At 35.9% G+C, this 16,028-nt stretch overlaps 1 protein-coding gene across 1 annotated transcript in view; it reads left to right on the top strand.

The window, feature by feature from the left end:
* Dhc98D (Dynein heavy chain at 89D) overlaps positions 1-16,028 on the top strand; it is a 322,849-nt gene that overhangs the window by 274,545 nt on the left and 32,276 nt on the right. Inside the window, exon 55 of the mRNA XM_067773518.1 lies at positions 15,474-15,685. Within this exon, the coding sequence (XP_067629619.1) occupies positions 15,474-15,685 (212 nt within the window). The remainder of the gene's footprint in view (positions 1-15,473; positions 15,686-16,028) is intronic.

Genomic DNA, 16,028 nt, shown 5'->3' with positions numbered 1-16,028 from the left:
TGGGCGTGGCACCGCCTACTTTTAAAAGAAGGTAATTTAAAAGTTTTGCAAGCTGCAATTTCATTTAATTTGTCTAGAATACTCTTAATGCCATAAGTTGTACAAAAATCCAATCCTTGTGAAATTTGGTAAGGGCATAGATTCTATGAGGATAACTGTTTTCTGTGAAAATGGGCGAAGTCGGTTGAAGCTACGCCCAGTTTTTATACACAGTCGACCGTCTGTCCTTCCGTTCGGCCGTTAACACGATAACTTGAGTAAAAATCGATATATCTCTACTAAACTTAGTTCACGCACTTATCTGAACTCACTTTATCTTGGTATAAAAAATGGCCGAAATCCCACTATGACCACGCCCAGTTTTTCGATATCGAAAATTACGAAAAATGAAAAAAATTCCATAATTATATACCAAATATGAAAAAAGGGATGAAACATGCTAATTGGATTGGTTTATTGACGCAAAATTTAACTTTAGAAAATCTTTGAAAAATGGGTGTGACACCTACCATATTAAGTAGAAGAAAATGAAAAAGTTCTACAGGGCGAAATCAACAGCCCTTGGAGTCATGGCAGGAATACTGTTCGTGGTATTACATATATAAATAAATTAGCGGTACCCCACAGATGATGTTCTGGGTCACCCTGGTCCACATTTTGGTCGATATCTCGAAAACGCCTTCACATATACAACTAAGGGCACTCCTTTTAAACCACTCATTAACACCTTTCATTTGATACCCATATTGCACAAACGTATTCTAGAGTCACTCCTGGTCCACCTTTATGTCGATATCCCGAAATGGTGTCCACCTATAGAACTATGGCCCACTCCCTTTAAAAATTCTCTTTAATACATTCCATTTGGTACCCATGTCACACTTTCCAATTTTCATACATGGTGATTTTCCCTTATTTTGTCTCCAAAGCTTTCAGCTGAGTATGTAATGTTCGGTTACACCCGAACTTAACCTTCCTTACTTGTTTTTTCTTAACATCACTAAAGTTTATTGCAACTTAATTCAATTTTTGACAGTATGATTGTATTATATGACATCACGAAACGAATTGTGGTTGAGACTCGTCATACGAGAATAATTTAATACCATGTGTATTTAAAACCGTATGCAACAATAAATTAAAAATTAAATAAAAAATCTATATGTAGTAAATATGCATTTGTATGTACATCCCATCTCTATTATAACGGCGATATTTGCCAATTTAACGCGACTCAACTCGACAATTTAACGCAGAATGAAATATCGGAAAAAAACTACCAATTAGCAGAAAAACTTGTCGCTGAATAATAAATAAAATATTTAATGAAAAAAAGCAAAGAAAATCACCACAAATTGAATTTAAATCAGAGAATGTTGATGATATAGCGAAAATGCAGGGACGTGATGAAGATGAGGAACCATTGGTAGGTAGTTCACCTTATTTAAAAAACGCGCCATGTTTTGATTTTAATTTTGCAAAACGTAAAATATGTAGTGACGAAATTGTTAAATTGTGAATATTACAGCTTACGATTGCTTCTCGAACAAAAGTGAAATTTTTGAGACTCGAGAAATCGAAATACCGGCTTCTCGCAAGATTCTTTAATCTTGAAATATGTACTCGTAAAGCTATTTTATCATTATTAGTGTTATGATACATTTTTCTTGTCTATATTTTTTCTTTCTTCTATTCTAATTTAAAAATTGTCTCATTTAAGGAAAAATGTATCATAACAATATAAATGATAAAATAATTATTGTTAGGCCTTGAGCTTTATTCGAACCCGCGATCTTACAAATCAGTAGGCCGATATAACAACAAAAATTGTTTAACTAGAATAAAATAAAATAAAATAAAATAAAATAAAATAAAATAAAATAAAATAAAATAAAATAAAATAAAATGAAATAAAATAAAGTAAAATAAAATAAAATAAAATAAAGTGAATTTAAATAAAATAAAACAAAATGAAATGAAATAAACTAGAACAAAATAAAATAAAAATCGAAAAAATCAAAAATAAAATAATATAAAATAAAATAAATTAAATTAAAATAAAATAATATAGAACAAAATAAAAAAATCGATAAAAATAAAATAAAATAAAATAGAATAAATAAAATAAAATAAATAAAAATAAAATAAAATAAATAAAATAAAATAAAAAAACAAGCAAATTAAAATAAAATGAATTAGAGCCAAATGAAAGGCAATAAGAAAGGAATAAAGTGAAATAAAGTATAATTAAATAAGATCAAATAAGTTGGTTTAGAATTGACTAAATCGATTTTTAACCGTCGAGTAATCCCTTTTTATCGAAAAAATATCAATATGCTCTCAGAATCTTAAAGATTTGTTATCGGATTGCAAGCAATTTCTTTTCGGCGTGTTATGAAACAGTTATGCAGTTTTTATCAAAAATTGATCTATTTTGTATCGAAAAGTTATCGATTTCTTTTTGGAGTGCTAGCAAGTTGTTATCGTCTCATCGGTTTGTTATGAAAGACATACATTCACAATATAAATATAAAATCTATAACACAAATAACTCTTCGATAGATAACCGTTAATAAACCAATAAGACAGAATGGCAAGCTGGTAGGATAACAAGCGATAACAAATCGAAGTCTCGCAGATACTAATTCGCTATCAATAATAAAACGACAGTAAAACAACAGCTTGTCAGTGTCGGTTGTTACCGATAAGAAGCCGACGAAGTACTTATTAAAAAAAATCCGAAACTATTTGTTTCTGGTAAAATTTCCTTCGTTGTGGTTTTGCTTCATAATATTTTCCTAGATGTACACCTGTATATTTACACATCTAACTTCATGTATACTTTGTTTTTTCATTATATCAACTTTGGTATTTACTCTGTAGATATATGAATAATTTTTAGAGCTTACGATTTCTGAAATTTGTAATAACAAAGTTCAGAAAGATTATCGTCTTTTCGTGATATTCTTGAATCTCAATATATAAGTATCTCGAAGTTCTTAACATTTACTGCATCATTTTGTTTGACGATATCGTCTCCAAAACGATCTTCGTTCGTGTGTTCATATTATGAACTGCAATATGATAGAAAAAATGATAACAGCTGACTATTACGTAACGAAAGTGCTCGATTGGTATTCTGTATCACGATAAGGTGCTACCAATACGAAAACAAAGTGTCAAAAACAAACAACAGGTATTCACCTATCGTTTTGGTTGAATATGAACGGCACAAACAAACAAAGTGCGTATTATTAATTAATTGGTTATTATTGTATAAAAAAAATGTATTTTATATTAGAAGATTCAAAAAATACCACAAGCGCCCAATTCCTCGTGCTTGTTCATGAGCTGGAAGCAAATGTGGATCTGGCCAGAGGAGCTCCGGTATATGGCGCAAATAAGAGAGCAATAGCTTGATACGTTTTTATTATATTTACATCACTATATTTATTTCACTAACAACTTTATTTTTATTTCACTTATTTTTTAAACTTTATAGACGTGCGCAAAAACAAAACATATGTGCACAGAGTTGCAAGTTTGACACTTGATATCGTGTAGTTGACGAACGACGTAAAGCTACACGATAAACGGCAACGTAAGATTCAGAATAACATCAGCACACGATATCGTCCAAGCAGGTATCGTTCGCCAAATAGAATGAGGCTGTTAATCTAATAATATTGCCAATGCAGCGGCTGAATGTCGAGAGGCCGCCGGAACGAATTCGATAAATCATAAGCTCTAGTGAAAATTATAAAAAATGGAAGTTTTGATTTGATGTCGCACATTTTCTCACGATTCGTTGCGTTGGATCTTCCTTTTAATTTGATACTCTCTGATTGTATGCAAATGTATCTCAATAAAGGGACGATATTGACGTGTGAAAATATACCGAAAACAGCAGCTGGCATTGAAATCGAACAAATCTTTAAAAAAAAAGGACGTTAAAAAATATTTTAAATGGATCAAAACGAAGCAGAAAATGTGTCCTTGAACACAAGGTAGAATTCAGTTAGCGTACAGTTTTCTAAAGTATATCTAGATTTGAAACTTCGCAGTAAAGAAGAAATTAGACCTCAATAAATTGTACTCTACCCTTCCAGCTATTTGTCTTACAAGCTGTTCATATTACTTTTGTTATTATTAAGCTTCAGATCTTGACCTTTAAACCTTTACTGTAAGCGGAGGCTTTTAATATGTTAAAGTATCTCTTCAGGTTTTTCATTCCAGATCACGAGGGAGTTAATAGTTACGCAACTTAAATGGGAGAGCCTTTGCCTTACCGTAGCGACGCATTCGCACAGATTATGTCCTGGCATTTCATTCTCCAGCTCACAAAAGTGATAGATTTCTTTAAGTTGTTCACATAAGAAGTTTTAAAAATTTCAAGAAGAATTCATCAACATTACCGTTGTGTTCGAGGACCCATTTTAGCTGCGTTTGGATCCATCTATAAAAAGACAACATTTAGAAGTTTTTTGTCTTCTTTCATTTTTCCCTTTTCTATCATTGCATCAGTGCTCTGAAGCATTTTGGACAACACAAATGTGATATCTAAAGTATAGAAGTCAAAATAACAAAAATATACGATCACTTGTTTCTTAAAGATATTATCATGGCCACATCTTACATCTCTTTCTATCACTCGCTGGAAAAAAGCCGGTCGAATGCGCGCCGTATTAAACATCCTTTCAAAAGGCTAAAAAGTGGCCATCTGTTAGGCAGTTGACGTATAAGATATCACGCTTGTTTTTTACACAGTGCCCTCAAATATTTTGTGTGCCGAATTTGTAGTTCTCTTAATGGCTGAGCGCAAGATTTCAACCCTTTCGTACGAATTTCTAAACACATTCATTTCTACACCCCCTTAAAGAACCTTTCGTGATGTTTATTGGCCTCTAAAATAGTTAGATTCAACAAAACAAGTCTTTATATTAAAAATTTATAGATCATTTACGGATCACTAAAATTATCCAAATATCTAGATCCCTTTGCATGCGGCCTAAGGATTCAAATCAGGGCTGTCTACATTTACTTAAAGATCGATCGGAAAGCTCCAGAAGCTTTTGATGATTTTTCCAAAGATCCATGCCCCATCTTTTGAAATTACTTTTCCTTAATGTTGCATTTAATAGAATTGGAATAGAAGAAGTTTTGTACAAAGTTTCAAATTTCTAGCTCTCGAGAAGTTACTTAAATGGCGAAGTCAATAACTTATTCTGGTATAAATTTTTCAATTATCTCGTCCGTTGTATAGCATTGTTAGACTTTGCTCAATCAGAAGTTGCTGACAAGTCGATCGCAAGATTCCTGTATGAATTGTCCAAAGATCTCGATTTCTGCTCCATCTGAAAAATCATAAGTATAAAATTTTAATAGAACTTAAGGTTATGTTCAAATTATCAGCTCCTGAGCTCATCAGGAGGTTACTATAAACTCGACTCCACAATTTCCAAATTCGGATGAGGTTTTAATATTTAACGATCCCTGCGTACATAGCGGCAGTTTTTTCGATTGTGAATATGTTCTCATTTTCAAGACTCCAGCCCGAGGGAAGTTGTTCGAAAATCTTTTGCCACATTTCCCAATTTTGTTTTGAGATTTGCGTAAAACACGTAAGGGTCCTTATATAAAAGACGTAATAGAAATGAAATCAGCATTTACGTTAAACCAATTTTAGTACACAAAACAACTTAATAAACAAATGCAGCCTGTACTTGGTTAACAACTTCTTCAATGTATGGAGTTCCTTCATGCTGATATCGCTAGCGCAAATATGGAGACTCCCAATCCCTGTTCGTTGTATAATCTAGAACTTCTTTATATCATTATAATTTCTTTGTACCTACTCTCAACGATATCTGCCGAGGCAGTTACATTTATTTGATGGGAAGCTTTTCATAGCAAAAATACCTTCTAAGGGCTTGTCAACCACAAGTCTAAAAAGTCTAAATATCTCCGTACATATTCCACAAAATATATGCTGTATATTTCAGTAGAAAATAAATATTAAATTATGTTGTTTCAAAAATTTTACAAATCTCAAAATTTTATATTGCTAAAAGAGGTTCAATGAACAACAATTCCACTTCATCTAGTCTAAATTTCTCACATTTTAGTTGATTCGTCTTCAGCTTGTTTACAAAAATATGCAAAAAGAATAAAACGCATAAACAAATAACATATCCCACTCAGCATTTAGGTGATTCAATTTTTAATTTCCCTACATATCAATACAATTTGATTACTCTTTCTGACTAAATAATGAGTTATCCTACAATTGAACAAAAGAAATAATCAAATATGAATACTTTTGATGATGAAAAGCTAAAAAGCATTTTTCGATCACTTTTTGGAATCATTTTTGAAGTCCTTTAATGACTAAATTTTAATATTTCATAAAAACCAACAAAAATAATAATCAAACATGCTTACCTTTGATGATCAAAAATTGAATATAGTTTTTCAATCAGATTTTGGAATCATATTTGAATCAAATGTGTTTACTTTAGGTGATCAAAAATTTATAATCATTTTTTATTCAGCTTTCTGAATCTTTTATGAATATATTTGTTGACTGAATAATGAATTTTATACTTGTTGAAATTTTACTTTTCATTAAAAATTTTATTTTTTTCACATACACATATTTTTTCAATCACGAAACTAAGAAAAAATATATAAAAATTTTATAATCTATGCAAAAGATATTCTTCAAGACAAAAATAATGTAATGGTGCTCGTGAACGAAGATTTCCCCAACAATGTCTTCCTTCAGCTTCCCAGAAAATACATAATGATTGGACAATACATACATATGTTGTGAGCTATTTGAACCTCAGGTAAGTGAAACTATCTTGACATACCTGGATACGGCTTCAACATCCCGTATCGTATCCGTATTTTAAGATGCAGACGATTATGGAGACGATTATGCTGATGTTGGATGTTGCAGTCGCAGGTGTATATCGGTCAAGTTTGTTTGCGAGTTAGCTGTGGTTCGAATAGCTCACTTTCGAATGCTTTCTTCCCCTGATGAAATAAGATTATTATCTAGTATCCTTTTTTGAATGAGATATGAAGAATAAATGCATTATAATGGCATTCAAAAATGATTCAAAAATCTCAACCAAAACGATTGAAATATATTCATAAATATGATCAGAAAATGACTGTGAAAAGCAGTCAAATATTACTCTAAAACTATTAAAGCTCAATTTTACAATGATATTAAATATGAATAAAAAGCGTTTCGAAATAGGAATCATAAATGAGTATTCAAGAATAATCACATTTATGGTACATTTTTCTCCCGACGATACGTTAATTTTCGAACAGAAAATGCTTTTAAATTTGAACGTTTTTAATTATCTTGGGGTATGATATTTAAACATTTTTTGATCAAAATTTTCAAAAAATGCTGGCTGGGATGCTGCAAATGCATATCGAAAAACAGAATATTATAAATAATTTATCTCAAACATAGCCACCCAAAAATTTACACCTGCAGCCCATAAATCCAATACTCCATACACCATAATTAGTTCGCACAAAATATGGATTAAAAATAAATTACCAGGAATAAAAATATGAAATCGCTTCATGAGTGTCGGACCTTAATCTTTGCTAACACTATTTCATTTCATCAATTACCCTGCAGTTAAATGTTCTAGTTATATGCTCTTTTCCGGAGTTAGGCTTACCATCGGTTCCATATAAATAACTGTTATCTCTGTATTATTATTGACAAATGAAATATCAGTCATTGTGTGTCCTTTCAAAAACGTCCTATCTCAGAACAATATTGAACTATGCTCTATTTCGAAATTGGTTTTAAAAGCGCACTATCTGAGCTTAAACGCAATTTATTTTGATATTAGTTGGGGCGGTTATAATATAATAAAAAAATACTCATCCGAGATAGAGTATTTTTGAAACAATTTTTTTTTTTTTTTTTTTTTTGATAAGGCGTTTTCGAACTGGCAACCGAAATGGGAGATATACCACTCAGCCGCCGATATACACCAATATCATACAAGTTGGCAGTCATGCCTTTAAAGTACACCCACATCTTCGATCGGAGCAAAATATGTTAGTATAAAATTCTTAAAATTGGGTAACCATATAGGAGAATAGTCGCTTAAAATAAAAACGTAAAATTTTTCAAATAAATGTTAACACTGTTTTTTTACAACTGGTTCAGCTCTAATCTCAACTTAACTAGTATGAATAAGCCCACTAAATCTTAGTTTATTTACCTGAATGGTTTTGCTGCCTCGTCTCTCATTTCACTGTGCTATTTACATGCATAGATGCGTGTCGGTGAATATTGTATGTGTGAGAATTTAAACTGTTTAGCCACAATGAAAACTGTCGTCATGGTAACGGCGATTGTGCAACCAGCAGCCAGTAACCATCAACTGGCGGCCAAACCGCAAAGCTTTTTGATATTAATATTGAAAGTAGGTACGCTGTTAAAATGTTGACATCGTGAAAGTGTACATATGTATGTGTGTGTGTATGGCCAAAATATTTACTAATTAGCTGTATAGCTAAACAAAACCTTAAAGCCAATAATGGTATGGAGCTGCAGAAACTATAGACTATAGAACCGCTTTCTTATGTGAACTTTAAAATTTGTTTGCCCTTTATATAAATAGAAGTTTTGTTCACAAAACATGTTTTTCTAGCACAGATAAAACTTGAAGTTCACTTGAGAAAATTAGCCTTAGTGTTGAAAGTCATATACCTAACTGCAACTATTTTGTGGAATCTGTAAAAATGAAAGTGCCGCACTTTAAAAAATAGGATGACATAAGTCAGGCAGACAGATTCTGTAAGCTTCAGTCAAACGTTGAAGGTTTTACGCATAAATTTCTGTTAAAAAGTCGACTGAGGCCGGCTTCGCAATATTTTCAAAAACGAACATTTTGTTAAAACTATTCACAATACTGCAACAGAAATAAGTGCAGCAATTTGATATCAAGTTTACTTCAATAATTTATGCGCAAACATTGACAAAATAACATATAGAAGAGATATCGTACAACCAAACAACAAAAACATGCATTTATATGTTTCAAATTCAGAATATCGTTAGTGCTGTCACTATTTCAATTATAGCCAGATAACTTCATATTTTAATAATCATACATGCATAAATATTTCAGACTGTCAATGAAGGAGATGACAGCGATAAAAAAACAATAAAAACTTACCGCGCTATTACAAACCACAACTGCCAAACAAAAACTGAAAAATTATAATTTCATTGCAAATTTGTAGTTTTACATGTGTAAATGTAAGGTAAATATATGTTGTTCTTGTGAACAATGGCGGATACAGGGGGGGGCGACCCCCCCCCCCAGAGCTACCTGAATAAATATTGGGCGTACTTAATTTGCCAGAAATTGAAATGCATTTTTAGGATTTCCGTAAAATTGAGATTGAATGAAATATTTCTTATCTTCTTTTGTCTGCTTGTCTAGCGAAAAAAGGTAAATAATAAATAAGTGAGTTTTGCTTTTTCCGCTTATTGCCGTAGCTATGCCATGGTTTGTGAATAAAATAGTTGAAACATGGTGACCTTGCAAAACATAAAAAAATTCTTCATATCACCAACCAACTTCATTTTTTTTTATAAAAGTTCCGGAACACACCTAATATGTCGTTTCATTTATGCAATATAAGAGCCACTGATGACCTGATACGAAACTTGTATTCTCTCTCAATTCGTTTCCAGGAATGGCGCTCGAAATCAGCTGTCTGTTCATTCAATTGTAAACAAAAATTCTTCATATCACCAACCAACTTCATTTTTTTTTTATAAAAGTTCCGGTACACACCTAATATGTCGTTTCATTTATGCAATATCAGAGCCACTGATGACCTGATACGAAACTTTTATTCTCTCTCAATTAGTTTCCAGGAATGGGGCTCGAAATCAGCTGTCTGTTCATTCAATTGTAAACAAAAGTTCATTCGTTGTAAACAAAAGTTCATTCATTTCCAAGAATGGGGTCTGAAGTCAAACTATTCATCTCTTTTTTTCCTTTTTTGATTGCTGCAATAGATATAGATTCAAAATAACTCCACTTAGTTAAAGTCACAAGTGAAACTCTCTTATCAGAAAGAACTAGCTTCTACCTTTGAGCTGTATAAAATCATTTCTTGATTGTTTTTTGTTCGAATTCTTTCAATTAGTTGAGCTAATTTGAGTGCTTAAAGATAAATTCGATACGTTTATTTGTAATTATGTCAAAATGGTGTTCTGAAGTTAATCATTAATTTATATTACTGACTTCCATGGCAAAAATGGATTTTGAGCTTTCGGCCATGATCGCCCCCCTCATCTGGAGACCTGTATCCGCTCCTGCTTGTGAATCAAATTTGCAATTATTTTCGGTCTCATCCCCTCAAACGGTAACACCAAGGTCAAAAAATCACATGTCAGTTTTGGATGTGATTAGAGAAAATTAAGGGGCGTCGTGCTCCTCTTGATTTTCCCTACAAATTGGCCGGACGGGACCTACATGCTTTATGCTGACTCCGAACGGCATCTGCAAGGCAGATGAGCTTTCACTGAGAGCTTTTCATGGCAGAAATACACTCGGAGCGCTTGCCAAAAACTGCCGAGGGGCGACCCCGCTTAGAAAAATTTTCTTCTAATTGAAAAACCTTATTTCTAAAATTTGGGTGTTGCTTTGCCCGTGGTGCGAACCCTGGGCATACGGTGTGGTAGGCGGAGCACGCTACCATCACACCACGGTGGCCGCCGAATATACTACATCGAATAACCACTTTTTCTTTCATGTCTCCTTCTTATTCGTATTATTTCTATACTTCTTTCACCTCCACTCCCTTCTCACTCTAATGCCCTCTGTTACTCCTAAACCAATTCCCACTTCCACTCCATCCCACTCTCATTCCCACTCTTACTCTCGCTTCCACTCCACCTACCTCTCCTACCTAAAGTACTTCACATATATATAAAGTCTATATACCAAATATTGGAAACATCCTCCAAAAAATTACAGAGGCGTTAAAAATTACATAAATTCTGTCCTTTTACATAAATTTCTGTCTCCAAAGAAAGTGCGGTTGCATCCCAACGGTATAGATTTCTTGAAGACCGGCACATATATGCCAGCTCCTTGATATCGAATTGTGATATGTCAGTAAACGATACCTATGAGTTAGGGTCAGTTTATGAAATCCCCATTTCACAAATAATTCTACCCACAATGGGTACCTCAAAATTTCATTAGACACTGGGCATAGGGTATAATCTATGAATTTCTTTATAACGTTCATATGCACTGTCATTTTTCCGCTGTTTAGCTCAGATATATTTTGAAGAATTAGTGCAGCAAGTGCGACCTATTTTTTTATTGAAATAGGTAACGGAGGTATTCCCAACAAGGCACTAAGTGCATCAGCAGGGGACATTCTCTCCGTTCCCGGTATATCAGTACAAACTAGCCGATATAGTTTGCTTAAATTTGTCAGTGATGTGTTTTGCGTAGTCTTCGGCCACCAAACTAAGGAAGCATTGACGATTATTGGCTTCAAAACAATACTAAATGTCTATTGTATCATTTTGGGAGATATATAGCTCCAATGTTTTGCCACAGAGTAGAGTGCAGGCCAAGAAAGCTCCTCTTGCTTTGTTTAAGATAGCATCCAGATCCATCTTTCTATGACTAGCAGCGCTTGTTTCATGCGATTAGATATTGTTTCCCGTGCATTACCTTGATGCAGATCACTAAATAGTCTGCATAGCCGTATGTTCAAATGTGTTGGATTTCAGTTACTTATGAGGTGGGTTTTGTCTAAGGCTGGGGTAACGCTCAGTCAATCCAGAGTCGAGTAAAGGTCCCACAAACCCCTACTAAATAAATACATGATATTTATGAGTTACGAACACACGCACACACGGCTGGAGATATTAGGCAGGCAGCAGCTTTCCGTCGCAAGATGGCGAGGGGGCGGGTCGGCGGCTAACGGTCGTTGGAGTAGAGGAGGTTCGGTAGGGCGGTTGAACGATCGGGTAACGGACGGACTGGTACGGCGGTACAGAATCAGCGGCTTAACAGCGGTAGGATGGCAAACGGCCAACGGTCGTCGTAACAGCGGCGTGACGGATGCAGCGGCTTAACGGCGGTAGGATGGCGAACAGCCAACGGTCGTCGTAGCAGCGGCGGCTGAATGGCGATAGGACGGCGAACGGCCAGTGGTTGGTGTGGCAGCGGCGGCCACAGCAAGGCGGGATGGGCACGGCGGTAGTATGGCGGACGGCCAACGGTCGGCGCAGCACCCGCGGGATGGAGGCAGCGGCGGCACCAGAGGGGCGACAATGCGACGGCAGCGGCGGTGAGCTACGGAGCGCGTACCATGGGCGTGGTGAGAGGGGAAGTAGGCCGGCGATGGGGTTTACCTGGACAGCGGCAGCTCGTTCCGGGCGGGGTCGGTTGACGGTGTCGGCGGGATCGGCAGTCCTCATCGATAGTAGGCCGGTCGGTCGCCTGGGAAAGAGACTGCGAGGACTCGTTAGTGCTGGTTTCACCGCTGTACACCCTCGCCTCCCTATTTACACACTAGTAGACGGTGCGTAAGGGGGGCGGGGTTGTACCAGCCGATACACCGTGGGTCGACCCGTGGGCGGAGGGGAAGTGCACCTTATCGGCACAGCGGTAGCCCCTGTGCGCACGCATCGGCTCAAGGCCGAAACCAGTGCTGAGGGGAAGGGGTGGAATGGTCATGAAGGCGTCGGACCGCTCAACGTCTAGGAGGGCGCGGGGGGCAAAGTAGCACAAGGCATCCTCCCCGTCGTCCTTACCTAAGTGAAGGGTGACCCGCGCCATGAGGGCGCCCTGCCACTCAGCCAGCCGAAGCTAGGACTGAGGGGGAGGGGTCGTATGGTCGTTAAGGCATCGGGTCGCACAACACCTAGAAGGGCGCGGGGCAAAGTAGCACAAGGCATCCTCCCCGTCGTCCTTACCCAAGTGAAGGGTGACCCGCGCCATGACAGCGCCCCTTCCACTCAGCCAGCCTAAGCTAAAACTGAGGGGAAGGGGCTAAATTGCCATGAAGGTGTCGGGCCACTCAACACCTAGGAGGGCGCGGGGGGCAAAGTAGCACAAGGCATCCTCCCCGTCGTCCTTACCTAAGTGAAGGGTGACCCGTGCCATGACGGCGCCCCTTCAACTCAGCTAGCTCAGCAGGAGGGAAAAGTATGTCTTTAAAAAAACATCCACTCCCGCTGGCTCACCTGCGAGGACTGAACTGCAAAAATGCAAATTCGATGTTTATATAGGTGGTGCCGCAAACTGGTTGAGAAGTCAACACACCATTATTGTGATTTTCATTGGTTTGCTATAAGTGGTTGTTGACTATGCTATAAAAGAATAAGTACAAGTGGTTGTTGGCTATGCTATAGAAAAATAAATACAGGGAGGTTCAGGTTTAAGTTAATAAAGAAATACAGGGGGTTACGTTAATGTAACGCTACGTTACAAACTGAAGGAGGAGATCTATAACTAGGGCCCACAAAAGAGGAGATAAAAGACCCCTTAATGGCATCCCCTAGTGGCCATAGTTGACTCAGTTGTATCTCCCAGCTCAAGACATGATTTTGTTTCTCTTTAGCACGTATAGCACCCAGCGTATGATCATTTTGCTTCTATCCTTATCAATTAAAGCTTGTTCGTTAGCTGGATGTGCCGTGTTATCGGTGTAAATAAAAGCGCAGAGGCTATATTGTTAATATCCAAAGCCTTTTCAAACTTTTTCGTGATGTAATGAGTACCCAACTCCTTAGATTTTCCTGACTAATAAACCAACTGATTCCTACACTGAGGCAGTTTATTTAATTTGACCTCCGTAATTTGCTGATCCAAAACTTCTTCATACCCTTTAGGAAAAACTACCTGAGGATAATTAGACATCACGACGAGGATTTCCGTGGCTCAGGGGCAAAAATTTATTAGCGAAAAATTTAGTGCACTGTGCCCAACCATGGTTACTTTTAGCTGACTATATTTAATAACTAAAACACCACTCATACTATTTTTTGAAAACTGAAAACTTAAAAAAAAAACATTTTATGCACTTTTTTCAATAATATTAATTCCAAAAGCTATATAAAAATATGCAAAATTTTATGCCAACGAAAGTCTTTAGTTAAAAGGAAAAACAATGGAAAGCATGTCCTACCTTTGTAATATAAGAAAGCCATATTAGGGAAGTATATTTTAGAGATGGTGAGCTATCAATTTTTCTGTGACCCAATCAAGAAGGAAAAAACAGCCGTTTTGGTCCACCCTAATGTTCATAAGAGCTGTATTGTATTATGTTGTGTAATTACTGCATTTGTGTAGAATTATGATATCAAAACAATGCAGTCTAATATGCATAATTTGTTTTTCATAAATTAGTAAAATTCAAATGAGAAATATTAGAATGGCAATGAAATTTCTATGCAGTAAAATTTATTAAACATATGTATAAACAAGCAAATCGAAAAATAATTGATGTCGGTTGTTTACAGAATACTATGATAATTGTAGTAAATAAGAGATTTGCTGCTATCGTGTCTTTATTTTAGGGGATACATGATAGATACAGCAGCGAACAGAAAAATAGCAACGGGAACTTTCGCGCCCTCTAAAAAAAATTTTCACGCTTTGTATGGAGGAAAATCTAAAACACCCTTCGGAAAAAAAATTGTAAAAAATCCAAGCGAATTTTGAGACAATGGCGGCCGCCGTGGTGTGACGGTAGCCTGCTCCGCCCACCACACCGAAGATCGTGGATCTACACCCCGGGCAAATTTTTCTAGGCGGGTTCGCCCCTCGGCAGTGTTTGGCAAGCACTCCGAATATATTTCTGCTTTGAAAATCTTCTAAGTGAATACTCATCTGCCGTTCGGAATCGGTATACAAAAAAGTAGGTCACATCCCGTCAATTTGTAGAGAAAAATAAAAAAAAGGACGACGCAAATTGGAGGAGAAGCTCGGCCTAAAATCTCTTCGGAGGTTATCGAGCCTTACATTTATTTATTTTTTATAACTTGTTAATTGTAAGGCTATAATTTATTAGGCCAAAAAACTGCATTCTCCGAAAATTTCAGAGAACTCAAAAAAAATCTAACTTTTCGTAAAATTTTCTTGAATTTTAGAACTATTCCGAAAACGTGTTTGAGATTGATTTGCACAGTTTGAGTAACAGAATTCAAAAACAATTTTTCCTAAAATTTCGAAAATAAAAAAAGAAGAATTTGATTGACGAAATGCGGTAAAAAATTTCACTGCTATTTTTCTTTTCGCTTCTGTAAGCATTGAAGGGTTATGTATATTTATGAAATTAGAAAATAAAAAAAAAACAGGCTACGCTTTTTGTTTATTTGAATCTAACATTTTCATTTACCTACATATTTTATCTATCATCCTTTATCATCGTACATTCAGGCGATGCAACGGGAGGCATAAGTCGTGACGATTTCATTGACAGTGTAGCTTCGGGTATATTGAAAAAGCTGCCTGTGGCATTTGAAACCTGGCGTATTAAGAAACAAATCCAAATGAATATTACACCGACAGGCGTAGTCTTGTTACAAGAATTGGATCGTTTTAATTTGCTTGTAATACGCATCAAGAAAACATTGGAGCTGCTACGTAAGGTGAGATACTTTATGGTCTTTAAAACGTACTTAGTCTGAAGGGATGGATAATTGAGTAAGGAAGTATTAGATGAAACAAAAACCTAGAACTTGCATTACTTGTATAACATGTAAGAAATTTTCGTATACAAATTTTTAATTTAAAGTCTATTTGATATGCCAGAGTTATAGTATGTTGGAACTCCCACAGTATGTGTGTGGGAGTTTAGGGACAAAATAAGGCGTGAGTACCAAGTACTCGTGAAGTTAGACGTCCAAACATACAGGTTTACGTCCAGAAACCGAATGTCTTTAAGTTAACTAGAGCTCGCCCAGGAGTAAAAGCTGACCAAACCAGAGGCAA

Source organism: Eurosta solidaginis, chromosome 1 (genome assembly GCF_040869045.1).
Source record: "Eurosta solidaginis isolate ZX-2024a chromosome 1, ASM4086904v1, whole genome shotgun sequence".
Lineage (NCBI taxonomy): Eukaryota > Metazoa > Arthropoda > Insecta > Diptera > Tephritidae > Eurosta > Eurosta solidaginis.
Note: the sequence above shows the minus strand (reverse complement) of the source record. Positions and strands in the feature narration are given on the sequence as shown.